At 42.5% G+C, this 17,211-nt stretch overlaps 2 protein-coding genes across 7 annotated transcripts in view; both read left to right on the forward strand.

Annotated features, from left to right (window-relative positions):
• The window catches only part of MGA (MAX dimerization protein MGA), a 171,739-nt gene extending 165,612 nt beyond the window's left edge, over window positions 1-6,127 (forward strand). For all 6 annotated transcript variants that reach the window (XM_049613409.1, XM_049613408.1, XM_049613406.1 and 3 more), the window contains exons 21-24: window positions 394-505; window positions 790-1,023; window positions 2,131-2,307; window positions 3,905-6,127. In XM_049613409.1, the coding sequence (XP_049469366.1) occupies window positions 394-505; window positions 790-1,023; window positions 2,131-2,307; window positions 3,905-5,172 (1,791 nt within the window). In that variant the 3' untranslated portion in view covers window positions 5,173-6,127. The remainder of the gene's footprint in view (window positions 1-393; window positions 506-789; window positions 1,024-2,130; window positions 2,308-3,904) is intronic.
• A 3,112-nt stretch (window positions 6,128-9,239) lies between these two features.
• Window positions 9,240-17,211, forward strand: part of MAPKBP1 (mitogen-activated protein kinase binding protein 1) — a 52,708-nt gene continuing 44,736 nt past the window's right edge. The window contains exon 1 of the mRNA XM_049614126.1: window positions 9,240-12,084. Within this exon, the coding sequence (XP_049470083.1) occupies window positions 11,968-12,084 (117 nt within the window). The 5' untranslated portion in view covers window positions 9,240-11,967. The remainder of the gene's footprint in view (window positions 12,085-17,211) is intronic.

Genomic DNA, 17,211 nt, shown 5'->3' on the forward strand with positions numbered 1-17,211 from the left:
CTCCCTCTCCCTCTCCCTCTCCCTCTCCCTCTCCCTCTCCCTCTCCCCCTCCCTCCCCCTCCCATCTTTCAAAAATAAAATCTTAAAAGGAAAGTAAAGTTGATTAAAATCAAAGCAGAGTAAAATGTTTTATATCTCCTTGTAGTAGTAGAAATACCTGTGAACCACTCAGTGATGCTCTTTGGAAATAATCATGTTTCTTAGAAGAATAAGCCAGAAAACCTCCTGCAGTTTAACAGAGAAGTTTCTGAAGCATCAAGAATTGTTTCAAATGACATTATAAAGTTTTCTAAAATACTCGTCAAACTTTTTTCATTAAAGAAATTGAGTAGGCCTTACCTGTTCTTAGGAAAGAGCGAATCAATTTACATGACATTAATTTCTTGTTTGTAGGCATTCAGCGAAATTCAGGGACTAACAGATCAGGCAGACAAATTGATAGGACAGAAAAATCTCCTGACTCGAAAACGGAATATTTTGATACGGAAAGTATCATCTCTTTCAGGTGAGATATGTGAATGATCTCTGGTAAAGAATATAATATAACGTCTTTAGTGAGGAGTAATCCTTAGTAGACTTTTCAGATATTAGTTTATGGCTTGGTTCCCAGAGTTAACAGTAGAGTTACCTTTTGACTGGGTGAGGTGTTTCTTCTGGAATATAATCATTCTTGGTTTCCGTAATTTTGGGGAATATAGTTAAATCAACTGGATTTCAGTTGACCCTATTTCTCATTATGTGGGGTCATATAATGAGCCGTGTGATGGTTTATTCCTTATCAACCTATAGGTAAGACAGAAGAAGTGGTCCTGAAGAAGTTAGAGTATATTTATGCAAAACAACAAGCACTAGAGGCACAAAAAAGAAAAAAGAAGATGGGATCAGATGAGTTTGATGTGTCTGCCAGAACTAGCAAACAGCAGGAAGGATCTTCTGCATCATCTGTAGATGTTGGACAGATGTTTATAAATAACAGGAAGGGGAAACCTTTGATTCTTTCCAGAAAAAGAGACCAGGCCACAGGTAGGAGGGACATGTTTTGCTTTTCTTAATGTAGGTGAACATCAGTTTAATTCAGTGGACTGAGTCTTTTTTTGGCCATAATTTTAGATTTAATTAAATGAATTAAAGATGGGTTGTATAAAAAATATTAACCACATTAGATTTTAGTTTCTAACTTTATACATTCAAGTAAATCCTAAGAAGTTACCAGTTATGGTAACCTGTAAAACCTACTTTTGATAGCAGTCAGGTTATTCTAATGTTTCAGTGAGTATTTTTTTAAGTTGTCATCTTTTCAGACTTTAGTACGTAAACTCTTGATTTCCCCGTAATTCTGTTCACAAGTTGAGGAAGTTTGGGTCTTTATTTGTCATGCTGAAACTAATAAATTGGAATTTAAAAAAAAATCAATTTTGTTGAGTCAGGCTCCATTTTCATCAGATTGCCTATCATTTGCTGTTAAGGAGCAAAAGTAAATTGGTTTTAAGTTCTTGTTCTCTCCTATCTTGATTTTGGAAATGAGGCTATATTGATTTTATATTACTTGTTTATATTCTTAGAGAATAGTGTATCCTTTTTTACTCTTTGGGTGGCCCATTGTATCAACCAGGATATCTAAGAGAAAAGTTGTGATGGATACTAAAATATGAGTTAGTTTTAACATTGCAGATTCAAATGATGTTATTGCTACGAAAAGATTTTAATGATCATTTTGTCTAGTCCACCTCATTTCATAGATGGAAAAGCTAGAGGTTTGAGAGTTAGAAACTTAAAGTACTTTGTTAGAGGTGTATAAGGAAAGCAAGCCTGGGGATAGGATTTTGCATGCCTTTATCCTGATTCACTGTCAAGACTCGTGGGACCATTCTGTTGAAAAAGTGGTTCCTTAGCTCTTTTCCTCAACATAAGTTCTGTCCCTTAGGAGAATCCATAGACAGATAACCCATTACACAATGAAAAGTGGTCAAAAAATCAATTGCCAGTTGAGGCACCCTAACTAAATTTGAAATTTTACCCCTTGCCTTTTAAGTCAATGTGTGGTTTTAGGGATATTGCCTCGGCTTCTAGGCTATACCAGCATTAATTGCAGACCTTTTATCCTTAACAAATTTCTCATTTTCATTACAGAAAATACCTCACCCTCTAACACTCCACACACCTCTGCCAACATCGTGATGACTCCGCAAGGGCAATTGCTCACCTTAAAAGGTCCTTTATTCTCAGGACCAGTGGTAACTGTTTCTCCTGCTCTCTTAGAAACAGATCTGAAGCCTCAAGCTGCCACCAGTGCTGTGGCTCAATCAGGTATGTTGTAAGTATTGTCCTCTATGGGTAGTAAAAAAGTTATCCCTGATATCTCACTGTGAGAGAGAAAGCCTTTGAATGTGTTCTGTAATGATAAGATCTCTTATGTTTGCATTTGCCTTGGAAAGAGATGACCCTCTTTTTAAATTTTTTTTTTTTTAACGTTTATTTATTATTGAGAGACAGAGACAGAGCATGAGCAGGGAAAGGGCAGAGAGAGGAGGAGACACAGAATCCGAAGCAGGCTCCAGGCTCCGAGCTGTCAGCCTAGATAGAGCCCGACGTGGGGCTTGAACCCACAAACTGCGAGATCATGACCTGATCTGAAGTCAGACGCTTAATTGACTGAGCCACCCAGGCGCCCCTGACCCTCTTTTTAGAACATGTTTGGCTCTATTGATTTTTTTTTTTTTTAAACATGGGATTGGGAACTCTTTCGTGATTTTTAGTTAATTCTGAGTAGGAAAAACACTGAAAATATTTGAAAGTAAAAGGAAGATGAGGAGTCATTGTTTAGTTTTTGGCGTTGACAAACACTTATCAGTCTTACGTGGTATTCTGAGATGGTGCACTCCTAGGTTACCAGCCGGATTCAATTTGAGCATGACTCCCTTTTGGGGATAAGGAGTAGAGTTGGAAAGGAAGTCTCACTTTGATGATTTAGGTTTAAGGCACCTCAATTTCTGTTAAGGCAGAAGGGTATCTTTATCAGTACTAATATTGTTAAAGTCACTCTGGAGTGGTCATCTTTTCTTTTACAGTGCTGCCTCTAGGGCTTCATTTTTCCCTCAGAGTAGCAGTTAATTGGGTGAACAGAATCAAGATGCATGTCTGCCTCAGTATAAAGAATTAATCAGGGAGCTTTCCTATAAAATAATTAAATAAAACTTTTAATATCAAAGAATATTAAGCAGTCCTTTGGTTAGATTTTACCTATTTTCTTAGGTTGTTTTTTTTTCCCTTTTTTTCCTAATGTTTATTTTTGTGAGTGAGAGAGCACGAGTGGGGGAGGGGCAGGGAGAGAAAGAGGGAGACACAGAATCTGAAGGATGCTCCAGGCTCTGAGCTGTCAGCACAGAGCCCGACGCGGGGCTTGAACTCATGAACCATGAGATCATGACCTGAGCCGAAGCCAGACGCTTAACCCGCTGAGCCACCATGCGCCCCTACCTATTTTCTTGTTAAGCTAGGTCTCCATAATTTGAAGAACTAATAGTTCCTTTCATCTTTTTTTAAAAAATTTTTTTTTTTCAACGTTTTTTATTTTTATTTTTGGGACAGAGAGAGACAGAGCATGAACGGGGGAGGGGCAGAGAGAGAGAGGGAGACACAGAATCGGAAACAGGCTCCAGGCTCCGAGCCATCAGCCCAGAGCCTGACGCGGGGCTCGAACTCACGGACCGCGAGACCGTGACCTGGCTGAAGTCGGACGCTTAACCGACTGCGCCACCCAGGCGCCCCTCCTTTCATCTTTTTGATAAAAGTAAACTGGTGAATTTTGATTACCAACTTTCTGAGAGATCTCAGGTCATTGGGTATGAATGAGAGAGGAATGCTTACTGCTGTAGAACTAAATGAATTTTTTTCCCCCCCCCAGAAAATGACGACTTATTTATGATGCCAAGAATTGTTAATGTGACATCATTGGCCACAGAGGGAGGTTTGGTAGATATGGGTGGCAGCAAATATCCTCATGAAGTTCCTGATGGCAAGCCACCTGACCACCTGAAAAGTACTGTCAGGAATGAAGATAACTCCTTTGAAGATTCGGGTAGAATCTCTTCCAGAGGCAGCCATAGAGATGGCAGAGTGGCACTGGGTCCAACACCAGTTTTTCTGGCAAATAAAGATTCTGGTTTTCCACAAATAGTTGATGTTTCCAGTATGCAAGAAGCACAAGAGTTCTTACCCAAAAAGATTGCTGGTGAAATGAGAGGTATTCAATATAAATGGAAAGAGTGTGAATCTAGACGGGAGAAACTGAAGCCAAAGGAGTCCACATTTCATAAATTGAAGATGAAAGATCTCAAAGACTCCAGTATAGAGATGGAACTGAGAAAGGTAGCATCAGCTATAGAGGAAGCAGCGCTGGATCCCGGCGAACTGCTAACTAATATGGAAGATGAGGATGATACTGATGAGACACTGACTTCTCTGCTCAATGAGATTGCCTTTCTTAATCAGCAACTAAATGATGACTCTGTTAGCCTGGCTGAACTGCCCAGCTCTATGGATACGGAGTTCCCAGGGGATGCTCGACGGGCTTTTATCAGTAAACTTCCTCCTGGGAACCGAGCGACTTTCCAGGTTGGCCACTTGGGAACTGGTTTGAAAGAGTTGCCTGATGTACAAGGGGAGAGTGACTCTGTCAGTCCTCTCCTCTTGCACTTGGAAGATGATGACTTTTCTGAGAATGAAAAACAACTTGCAGAACCAGCGTCTGAGCCAGATGTCCTTAAGATTGTTATCGACTCTGAGATAAAGGATTCCCTCCTTTCTCACAGGAAAGCCAGTGATGGAGGGAAGAGTACTTCTGGTGTCCCTGCAGAGCTTGAAAATGTGTCCTCACCTCCCATCCTACACATGAAGGCTGGCCTAGAGAACAACAGCACAGATACTTTGTGGAGGCCTATGCCAAAGTTAGCACCTTTAGGTTTAAAAGTAGCTAATCCTTCTAGTGATACAGATGGTCAGGGTCTCAAGGTGATGCCTTGTTTGGCACCTATAGCTGCCAAAGTTGGACACAAAATGAACTTAACAGGGAATGACCAGGAATGCCGGGAGAGCAAGGTGATGCCTACATTGGCACCTGTTGTGGCCAAATTGGGCAACTCTGGGGCCTCACCAAGTTCTGCAGGGAAATGAACTTTCCTGTCCTCAGGCAGAAGCCACGCTATGAGGGAAACCTCCTTTCTCTGTAGGCATCTGTTTATTTGTGTCATGGAACTGTGATCCTTGACTTTGATGCAGTGGATGATGGTAGAGAAAGGGGGGTAGGGTGCTGACCTCGGTATAAGAAATTACTACTATGAAATTCTGATCATGTTAAAATGTGTTACCTCACTTGTGGTGCTGGGTCTCCTCATCCTCTCTAAGAAGATGTGATCCATTACTGAACACGAGGTGCCCCTCTTACCCAAGGAATTCATAACAAGACTCTAGGTCCATAGTGGTTCCTAGTTCTTCCCTCCCAGAGAAAAAGCTGCTTGAGACTTTGCAGTTGTTATGGGCTGAGTTGTAGTGGATAGCTATTGTTTATGTGGCTTAAGTGTGAAATCCAAGGAATGTGATGCACTCGGGCAAAGGGATCCAGAAGAGAGTTTTTAATTGGTGGTTCGAGTAGGGTGAGAGAGGATGGGTACCATGGAATACCAAAGTGAAATGCTTTGTGTCATTCAGCAAAATATTCTCTTCTGTCATATCCCAAGTAGCTTCCATTTCCTTATCTTTCAATCAGAATTACAAATCCAAGCCTTCTGGTAAAGTAGGAATGCTTTTAACTTTTATTACTGAGGTGATTATTTTCAGATGTTAAAATACTAGCTCTCCCTTACTGAGTGTTGAAAAAACATTTCATGATACCAGGGGTTTCTACCTGGGATACATATTTTGGAAGTAGGCATGGAGGGAGCCCTCCCCTTTTCACATATCACATCACTCAAGAGACAGACAGAATGAAAAGCATTCCCTGCCCAGACCAGAGACCGCGGCCAAAACAAAAAAAAAATTGTGGGGCTGGATATTTCCCAAATCACACCAGCCTCCTGGTGCTTGAAGGTTTCATTCACTTTTACCTGCACAGGATGTAAAGGAAAGAAAAGTCACAGTAGGCACTCTTTACCAGGGAAATGAGGCAGTATTTGAATCACAAGATATATTTTTTATTACCTGCTACCATGGATTCAATGATCTGTAGAGCTTTTTCACTCGTAAGCTGTCAGGGTATGGAGGACTGACAGCCTGTAAAGATAAAGATATTTATATTTTTGTATAGTTGTTTTCATAGATTTCTCAAAGGCTGAAGTTTTCAACCTAGAAGATGAGATTTGTATTGAGTATAGAAATGATGTTTCCTATCTAGTTTGTAAATAATCATGGTGCACTTGAGGGGTCTCTTAGAAACTCCTGGGGGCAAGAATCACTATTCTGAAAATGTATAGATTGGGATTTAGCTGCTGCATTTTGCCTTTCTTAAATAATTATATTTTGGAATGTAACCCCTGTTCTGTCTTCATTGACAGGATTTGCTTGTGTTGTGAAACACTAACACAAGAGCTTCCAGTGCCTGGGCTGTGCCTAGGTGATGCTGTTTCTTCTATATCCCCCTTGCCTTCTTTATGCCAAATCCCACTCAGCAGATCTTCAGATGTAGGTTGTTGAGGCCAGCTTTGGAATAGTTCTAGCCAGTGAATTAGTACTTCCATGGTTGGTTCCCTTTCTAGTAACTCTGGTAATTAGATTGAAAAGGGTGGAAAAATTTCCTCTGCAATTGCAGTGGGAGCAAATTCTTTGTTGTTATTGTGCTACTTGCCTTTCTAGACCTGCTCATCAGCATTCAACCTTCCCTCCTCTAAAAGTTACTGAAGAAGCTTGAAGTAGGTAATGAGTGCCCCTTAGCTTCTCATTATCCCTCCCACTATTTACCCAGCAGAGTTCATTCAATGCCTTAGCCAAGGAGTCCAGCACCTGTCTCCCCTGCTAATAATTGACCTTGGAGATCCTAGTATTTTAATCCAGGTATAGCAGTTTCCCATTATTAACTTGCTTGTCTCGTCCTCACATTTCCTCCTGACTTCCCAAGGCTCTTGTTATGGCTTTTGAGGGTCAGCCAAGGAGAAGGCAAGTGAGTGAATAATCCTCAGGAAAAGAAGGACCATTCTGCTTCTGAACACTTTTCCCTTTTTAGAAGAAAGTAAAGAGGTAATAATCAGTTCTTCATGCAAAGATATTTGACTCTGTTCATAAGAGATGTACAGAGATGGAAATGAGAGATGATTCCAGGTCTGCAAGAAGGCTGCAGATGTCCTTACAAACTCCCAGGATAATGGTGGTTTCAAGACCTCTTAGAACGAGTAAGTTGTGAAGGCTAATTTGAAGGAGGGCTCTATCTTCAGAACAGTCCGGCAGTCTTGACAGAAATCTCAAATCTCCAAAAACTCCTACCCTTTAACCTTACCCCAAGAGAAACTGATCTATGAAAATGACATGTGTGATTGTGAAAGATGTAGTTGAGTGAGAGGAGTTGAGGAACTGGGAGGATAGTGAGCTCTCACCCCAACACTATAAGAAGCATGATCTCAGTAGACCAATAATTCGCCTTTTTATACATCTGTAAATAAATGGAATGTTTTTAAGAATATAATTATGTCAGATTTAGCCTTTTCTTTTATATATTAAATATATATCTTTCCTTTTCTGCTTTTGAAAAATGACTATTTTTTTAGAAACGTAAGAACAGAAGTTTGGTGAGTGGAAGGCAGAATGTATAAACTTGAAATAAATCAGTTATAATAATGAAAGGAGGACTTGGTGTTGGGAGGTTTGTGCTGAGTTGGAGTAGAGAAATCTAATACCCGGAGTCATTTGAGAGAGGTACCACTGAAGTAATTTTATCATAGGAATTCCTTACTGTTTTCAAAGTTTCTGACCTGCCATTTGGAGAGATTTTTGCCAATCCTTGTAGCGTGTTTTACATGGAGACTTCAAAAATTTCCACAAATTGACAGCAAATGTTCGTCTCAAGAAGTTGTTCAACAGTGAGGAAAGACTAGCCTCATAATACCAATGTGTGCAAGGTAATATATCTGTTACCTTAGAGAATAACAGGACATAAACACAATCTCAGGGGCTAAGGACAGATGTTTTTAAAGCAAGATATATGTTAACTAGTATCACGATTTACGAAAGATTTTATTTATTAAAGGGGTCCTTTAGACGTTGCACTACTCTAAGATCACATGGTACAGTGTTTTGTGTTTTTTTTCTTCTAATTACAATGGTTTTAGATATTAAGAAGGAATGGGATCAGATGAATTGAGAGGTAAATGCACTTTGCAGACGGGTCTGAAAAATGGTGATAACCCTTGTTCCTCATGCCCACATTAAAAAACAATGCATAGAGTAGGCTGCACATTTTCAGGTACTTCTGTAGAGAATGATGGATAACCAAGAATCTGAGTACATTTCTTGCACAAAATGGTTGATTTTGAAGAAAGTGGTTGTAAGGGCATCAGTACTTCATGTTACTGTTCTATTACCTCTAATGAAATTTTACATAAATATGAATGGCTGGAAACAGGAAATTAAAGCTGAGGTATACAAGACTCACTGCCATTTGGAAAACAAAAGATCAGTCAAAAATGCATTTTTGAAACTAAGAGGGAAATAATTTGATACATACAACTTTTAAGCTGAGGCATAACTGACTGAACTGCTCTGCAGAGATATACAACCATTGAGTAATAGTGTGATGGAGGCGTGTGTGGAGGGTGAGAAGGCTAAACCACAAAATGATTTGGGAATTTTGAGACAAATCTAAGCTCTACTAAATTCTTCTATCAATACAAACTCTGCTATTAGAAGAGATTTTGTTAAATAAGAAAGCAGTCTTGGAAGCATTGTTTTGAGATCCATTCTGTTTCCAACTGCAAGCATCAATCTCAGCTGTCCGACAGTGCCTTGCATGTAAAGGTGCTCAATAAATAATTGAATTGATGAGCAAATGTTTACTCCAGCCTGTTAGTTTTCCAGGGTCTTATAATTGCACCTTTTTGCATGTTAAGCCTAGGGTGAATTTTAAAATCTGATCTAATGAGCATAGTGCAAAACAGACAATTGTATACATCCATTCCCAGACAGAATTTTAAAATCTGACAACCATGTATGTTTAGGACACACACAAGCAGAATAAAAAGTGAAATAGTGAATGGATGGTGAAATACTTAATATAAGGGTCAACTGCATTTGGAGGGTGGGTTGGGAATTATTTGGAGAAAAGGGAAGAATGGTTTTATTCACACTGGACTTGGGACTGCTATTTTCTGAGGAATTAATTAAGCATGGGAACAGTCTAGATCCTATTCCCATATTGTCTATTCAGAAGCTGCAGGGTACCTAGACAATAAATGTACTAAATGGTGAAGAATTGATAATATGTGGTTTTGGCCTTAGACCGGGAGTACCCAGATTCTAGACTTAGAATATCTCATTACACTGTTCTCAGTTTTATCACCTTGATCATTTTAGACAATGAAATTAGCTTGGATTTGCCTCTACAATTTGAGCTTCAGATGAGAGTAATTTGGGGGACATTTTCTCTAAGGGGGTAAACCAGGGTACCTTTGGACAGGAAATGACCAATGACGCTTTGTAAGCCCATTCACCTGGCCACAAGTGGTAAGTGAGAAAACCAATAGTGGACACAAAAATTGGTCCACAAAAATTGGAGAGAATTAGGGAGACTCTTGAGTGTGGAGGCAGCAGTTGGTGGGGCATGTAGCACACAAGTAAGGACAGCAGGTGGCACTATTTATTAGTGTTACATTGGCTGCTACCCCCTCGGAGGTAAAAGTAGCAAGAAATTTAAAGAACCAACTCCCCATTTAATACTCTTGGTGGCTGACCCTTGCTTCTTCAGATTTGAGAAGTAAATGTGAAAATCCCATTTTGTGTGTAGTGGAAGGGTAGGAAACCTCATGCCATCTAGGTGCTTTTCCTGATTTTTGTTTCAACTTGTGAGCTTTGCAGATCTCATTTTTAAGTACATGGCTACCATACACACAAGCGCATACCTCTGCCAAATGGCTATACAAGGAATGGGTTTAGGGGTTCTAATCCTTTTGCTGACATGTCATCTCCCCTAGGGGTTCCAAAGATTTGGATAGGGTGAGACATATCCATGTACGGTTTCTCTGGGGCCCAAGTCTTTTGGCTCACATTAACCTTTCCATAGGTAATTTCTTGAAGTAGCAATGAGGCCAAAAGGCTTCTAGGAAATAAACTCAGGTTGAGACACCTATGGAATAATATGAGTGTTTCTGTGCGCGCGCCACTCTGCACCCCCAGGATGAGCTCGAAAAAATATATCACTAAATATAGCGCCAACAAGCTTGACCGTGACCTCGCCAAAGCAACAGTACTAGGGAAAAGGAGCAAATCTTGACATGAACAAATAAAAGATCTGGAGCAAGAAAGTCTGTTAACTCCCGGTGAGAGAGCGTGGTGAGACATTGGAGCCTAAAGGAAACATTATTTCACAGGCACATTCACTTGTCTCTCCCTTCCCTCGCACACCTGAAGCTCAGTTCATGGCTGTCATCTCCCGCCCCCTTTTCTATCATGGCCAATCAGATTGCCCAGTTCAAAACACTTCTTAGCGATCTTAAGAGCTATTCAGGAGTCATTTGCACGCGGGTCTACGCGCCGGAAGGCGGTGAGCAGAAACGATTCTAACCGCTTTAAATCCCAGCACTTGGGGTTGATGGGAGCAGACCCTTAAAGCTGTACCTCAATCTTGTAATTTTGAGCAAGGAGTTGGTTTTGGCTAAGGTCTCTCGGGCTTCTCAAATGCCAACCGCAGCACCATGGGGGCGTGGTTAATGTCTTGTTGGGACTCAGGGAAGTGCAGTTCTCTGGAGGACGAGGCCTGATAATACCATAAAAGGCTGGTTGTCTCACTTCTGAAGGCACGTTCGTTGACCTTCCTTTAGGAGCGATACCCGCCGATTGCCCTGTGCGGAACCCTTAGTTCTCGAGTCTTGTCTCTGCTTCCTAGCTTCATTGGCTCCGCCTCCATAAGCCTTACTGGTCCACTCTCAGAACGCCCTCCTGGATACAGACCGCACCCCCTCGCCTCGACTCCGCCTCACCAGCCTGTAGCTTGGCCCAGGCGGTAGTTCGCGTTTTGAGCCGTTCGTGCCACCATAGCTGCTGCTGCTGCTGCCGCCGCGGAGCTGAAATCGCCGAGCGCGATGCCTGAGGGCGCTGTGAGCGGGGTGGCCCCCGCGCCCTGGGGCTGGTGAGGCTGGGCCCGAGCGGGGGCGCTGGCGAGTAGCTGGGGCTGCTGAGGGAAGTGAAAGAGAAGGGTCCAGTCTCCTGCGGAGGGCCAAGGGTCGGGGTGGGGGAGGGAGGCTCCCGTGGCAGAACCGGTTGCCGGGCCACAGCGAGCCCCGCAGCGCCGAGTGTCCCCACGGCCGCCAGCTCAGGTGTCCAAAGCCCCCGGCGGGACTCCTTAGTGGCCTAGGGGACCTCCTTCTTTAGACACCGCAGTTGCCATGGGAACAGTTGGGCATTAACGGGGACCAGACCAACCACCAGCCCTGCTAGGGCCAATCCCATCCCTCCGGCTAAACGCCTTTGGCAGGCGTGGGCCTGACATTTCTTTGCAGCTCAGGCTTGCCCCCCCCCACCCCCCCTTTTTCATGGGTTTGTCCTTCAGATGTAACAAACAGCGCGGTGCTAGAAGGCAGGTATGAGAAAGAGGGAGAGGGTAATACCTAGAGATAATAGCTGCAGACACGACTAGGCAGAAGGTAAGGTGGCCTCTGCCATCTCAGGTCAGTGGGAGGGCATACTGGAAGGACCTGTGGAGTGGGAAGGCAGTGCTGCTTTTGAGACAAGTCCCAAGATTGGGCCAGGAACTGTCCCCTGGGGCTCCTCATCATGATGGCTGTGGAAGGGTCAACCATTACCAGCCGGATCAAGAACCTACTTCGATCCCCATCCATCAAATTACGCAGGAGTAAGGCAGGAAACCGGCGAGAAGACCTCAGCTCCAAGGTGAGTCCTGGTATTGGGAGGCACCCCTTTCCAAGCCTCCCCTCCTCTGCTCCATGTTCCTCTTTTGCCTTCCTCTTTCTTAGGAAAGAGGAGAACTAGAAGCTCCTGTTGGCTCTAAAGGAGCAAGTGTGCCCATTTCTGCCCCTTAAGAAAACAATGATTTGGTTTTAGGTTAAAGGAAGCAGCAGTGGGCATGGTGAGATTTCTCCATGAAGACGAATAGGAAGAAGGCAAGCTGGATTCAGTTGTGGCCTCACTACAAACTAAGTCTGTGCTTGGGGAAGCCAGTTCATAATTGATGACTCCGTTTCCCTTCTTGGAAGAGGGTAGTGGGACCACATATCCTGTGAAGGGCTGAGTTGTGACTAATGTAGCTGCAGGTGTTAGTGTCACAGCTGAGGTTATGCACGACAGGAGTAACAGAATGAACACCTAGTTTGAGGAATTGATTTGGTAAATGCGTTTGCCTGGGGTCAAAACAAATTTATTTGCCTTTTCTAGAAACCTAAATTAATTTAACTGGAGCCTCTTGGCTTCTTAGGAATGATAACATGCAAGGAGCCCGGTATCTACCAGTAAAACAGACCTCCTGGTTTGTCCTTGAACATTGCCTATCTCATTCGCTCTCTGCCAAGAGCCACATCCCACCCTGCTGCAGAAGTTCCTCAGAGGCCTAGTCCCTTTCCATCCCCTCACTTGTCTGAGTATTGGCTTTATGCTTTCTTCAACTTTGTTGAGCCTCCACAACTTTGGGAATACAAAAGTAGACTAAATTCATTTAATCCCTAAAAGAATCTGGGACTTTGTTCCCACAGGATCAGATTAGACTTTTGTGTCATATTAGCAGCCTATAAACACAGTAGCCTTGTGTGGTGCAGGATTGCTACAGGGAGAGGCATTTGAGACAGCAGCATTTTACTGCCTTGCCTGTATCTCTTCAGAGATGAATAAAGCCAGTGAGAAATGATTTAGAGTGCTAATGTACAACATGGCAGGATTGTGGGAGGACTTAGTTCAGATCTCTATCCTTTAGCAGAACCTTACTTGGATTTGGTCAGAGGGAGAACAGCTTTCCTGTATGTTTCAGCAGGATGTTTCAATTCAGTTGAAATTGGCTATAAGGTTCCACGGCAGTGGAGATAGTGACCTATATTAGGAGTCTAATAGGAGTTCATTGTTCGTATTCTGCAGAAGTAGGAGTATGTGCCTGGAACTTAGACACTGTCTTAGATTTGACAGTGTTCACTCACTTACTATGTTGGATCATTCTTAGTGCTGCAAGTGCTCTTATTCTTGGCTGATAACTTGACAGTGACTACCACTATTAGAGCAATCTTCTCATATCTTTTGACCTCTTTTTCTGGCCAAGAGTGGTATAGGTAGTAGAAATGTATGATGGGAGTTTATTCTTCAGTGTTAATACTTACTATAATTCTGGTCTGGAATCCAGAAGGTACTGTCACCATTCTTTAAAACTTCCCGTATCACTCATCACTAATGCATTCAACAAATGCTTATTGTGTGCCTGTTATGTGTGGAATCAGTGATGATTAAAATATCCTGGCCATCAAAGAGCTTGTGGCTAGGGGCACCTGCGTGGCTCAGTACTTAAGGGACCCTTGGTCTCAGCTTAGGTCTTGATCTCAGGGTTGTGAGTTCAAGCCTTGTGTTGGGCTCTGCCCTGGGCGGGAAGCCTACTTAAAAAAATAATAATTCTAGGGGCGCCTGGATGGCTTGGTCGGTTAAGTGTCCGACTTCGGCTCAGGTCATGATCTCAAGGTCCGTGGGTTCGAGCCCCGCGTCGGGCTCTGTGCTGACAGCTCAGAGCCTGGAGCCTGTTTTAGATTCTGTGTCTCCCTCTCTGCTCCTCCCCTGTTCATGCTCTGTCTCTCTCTGTCTCAAAAATAAATAAACGTTAAAAAAAATTAAAAAAAATAATTCTAAGAGCTTGTGGCTAGTCAGACAAACAAACAAATAATTACAACATGGCATGTTGAGTGCTTGTCTTAGAAGTAAGCCTAGAGGTGTTAAGGGCAGCACAGGGGAGGGATCAGCTTAGGGCAATTAGGAAAGACTTCAGAGAGCTTGGGATGCTTGAACTGTGAGTCCTGAGGCAAGAGAGGAGGAGAAACTCTCTAGGAAGACAGTGAGAAAGAGAATCCTTGTGGCATCACCATTAAACATCCCTGTTTCAAATAGGAATTCAGTGTTTCCGACTGGTTTAAATGGCTTTGTTTGTCCTAGAGCTGTGAATGAGGGGAATACTTAGCTGAAGTTGAATGACTCTTGAATAGTCTTGACAGCAAGAGGGCTTATGTCTCTTTTTTAGCACCCAAAGTATTTGCTGTCTTTGTGTGCCTAGGACCCTACAGATGCCTGATCACCCCCCACTCCTTATTGAAGACTCTACCTAAGATGACTCTAAAAGCCTGCCCTGTAGCAGTCCATCTAGGATCTGAGGTATAAAGCTTAGTGAGCTGCTCTAATGTGCGTTGGCTGTGGGTAATCATGGTAGCAGTCAGAAAGCTTGTGATTCACAGATAACTAACTCTGAAATAAAATTTGAAGACCAGAAGACATAGGCCTTTGAGGATGGTTGTAGGGGGCAAAGAAGGTGACAGAGGGCCTTTATGGAGCTCTTACCTCAGATAGCCTGCTGCTTTGAGTCATATTGTTCCTGCTGTCTAAAGTAGCCTTTTCACCAAATTCTCCACTTACTTTTAGATCCAACTCTATATTTACTGGAGCCATAGAGCCTTCTCTGATTAGCCCCGTACCTTGGGACCAATCTCTAATTGTTCTTTTATGTATGTCTTCATTTCCTTCCTTCTTTCTTTCTTTCTTTCTTTCTTTCTTTCTTTTTTTGTGAAATTTTAAAAGATTTATTTATTTTTGAGAGAGAGGGAGAAACAGAGCACAAGTGGGGGAGGGGCAGAGAGAGGGAGACACAGAATCTGAAGCAGGCTCCAGACTCTGAGCTGTCAGCACAGAGAGCCAAGGCAGGGCTTGAGCCCATGAACCATGAGATCATGACCTGAGCTGAAGTTGGAGGCTTAACCAACTAAGTCACCCAGGCACCCCTGTATGTCTTTCTTTTTACTTTTTCCTTTTTTTAATCTTTATTTATTTTTGAGAGAGAGAAAGACAGAGTGTGAGTGGGGGAAGAACAGAGAGAGAGGGAGACACAGAATCCCAAGCAGCCTCCAGACTCTGAACTGTCATCACAGAGCCTGACAGCGGGCCTCAAACTCATGAACTGCGAGCTCATGACATGAGCCAAAGTCAGACACTTAACCAACTGAGCCACCCAGGTGCCCTGTGTGTCTTTATTTCTTATGGTCAAGGGCCTTGCCTTTTATTTCTTTCACATCACAATACAGTGTAAGTTATGCAGTAAATACTAAATGAATAAATGAATGAAAAGAATAAATGAATGATGTCAAATATAGTGGGGATAAACGTGGAATTCCAGAAGAATAGGAAATAATTAGGAGCAGATTTGTGACCTCTTTAAAGAGAAATTGAAATTAGGAATAATGTTGAAAAAGAAGTAGAGATGTAGCCTATTTAGGAGTGAAGAGCCCAAGTGAGAAGGGGAAGTACATATATGCAGAAGGTAGTGCTCATGAAAGACTTTTTAATTCAGGAGAGACCTAGTTGAAAATATGGCTTAAATATGGTTAGAAGCTTGAAATGAAAGCCAGTAGAAATGGGGGTTGAGAGTATTGATTGAGAAATGGGTAACTGAGAGCTGGGATTTGTATTAAACTTTCTCTAAGGGAAGGAAGTCTCTGCACTGAGATAGAATTGGAGAAGAGTAATTTGAGGTTTTATGCCAGATCTGCTGAGTCTCGATGAAGTGTAACTCAAAGTTATCAGTTGTAAACACCTTTCAGCTTCAAATCCTGTACAGTTGTCAGTTCTGCCTTTCATCTCAGCTGAGGCTGTGTTTTCCTTCAGCATGTGTGTGCTCCGGGGAGCTAGCCCTCCCCCTCTTTTCTTCAAGCTTCCGGAAGATTTTTATGTGGAAGGAGCTGGGTCGTTTTTCTGTTTTAACAAAGGACAGAAATGGAATGAAGCCGAGCAGGCATGATTTCATTGAGGGATACAAAAGGATTGCCTGTGCTGGAGAGCCGTTAGATTTTGAAAAAATAAGTGAAGAGGTTTTGAAATCCTCCTCCTCCTTAATAGCCATTTATCCAGTCTGGGGTATGTATTATTCCTTTGAAAACAATGGGCAAGATGACTTGGAGCTTTCTTCTAGTTCTCTGTTTTTATGGATACAGCTCTAATGTTTTCTCTGTCTCATTTTCCCCCACAATTTGCTCATGTCTCATTGTATGGTGGAGCCTTTTCATATGTGGCTCTAAGAAGAGTTTGTGTAGGGGATTTTCATGGAAGAGAAAAAACTGGCAATAATCTAATTTTCGCTTTTGCTTAGTGTTTGAGTCCAGGTATTAGTACTGAAACTTTTTTTATTATTAAGTTTATTTATTTTGAGAGAGAGTGTAAGCCTGAGTGCAAGCATAAATGGGGGAGGGGCAGAGAGACAGGGAGGGAGAGAATCCCAAGCAGGCCCTATGCTGTCCATGCAGAGCCCAACGTGGGGCCTGATCTCATGATCCTGAAATCATGACCTGAACCAAAATCAAAAGTCAGACACTTAACTGACTGAGCCACCCAGGTGCCCCAGTCCTGAGACTCTTTAATCTGCCTCCTTGGTGGTGGGGAAGCATATTCATTTTCAAAGCATTCATGGATCAATGGTTCAAGCTTGATGGCTCTCGACTTAGGATAGGAGTCAGGACAGCAGTGAGATAGGATATTTGTGCAGCATTTCAAAAATGCATATTCCTGGGCACCATCCTAGCTATATGGAATCAGAAGCTCTGGGAATAGAGTTTAGTGGTTGTGGATATATTAAGCTCCACCAGAAGTCCACTGCTGGGTTACGAACCCCTGGCTTAAGTGCTAGGACCCTGAAGTCTGTTGGCTTCATACCCAAGTCCTCATTGAGGCTTCTTGAGGGTATAGAAAGCTAGTCCATTAAGTATACTCTTTTCCTTGAATAGTTATCTCCACTGTGTCTTTTAGACGGATTGCTCTGTAAACTATTATGTCAGAGAT

The sequence above is a fragment of the Panthera uncia genome, assembly GCF_023721935.1.
Source record: "Panthera uncia isolate 11264 chromosome B3 unlocalized genomic scaffold, Puncia_PCG_1.0 HiC_scaffold_1, whole genome shotgun sequence".
NCBI classification, from domain to species: domain Eukaryota; kingdom Metazoa; phylum Chordata; class Mammalia; order Carnivora; family Felidae; genus Panthera; species Panthera uncia.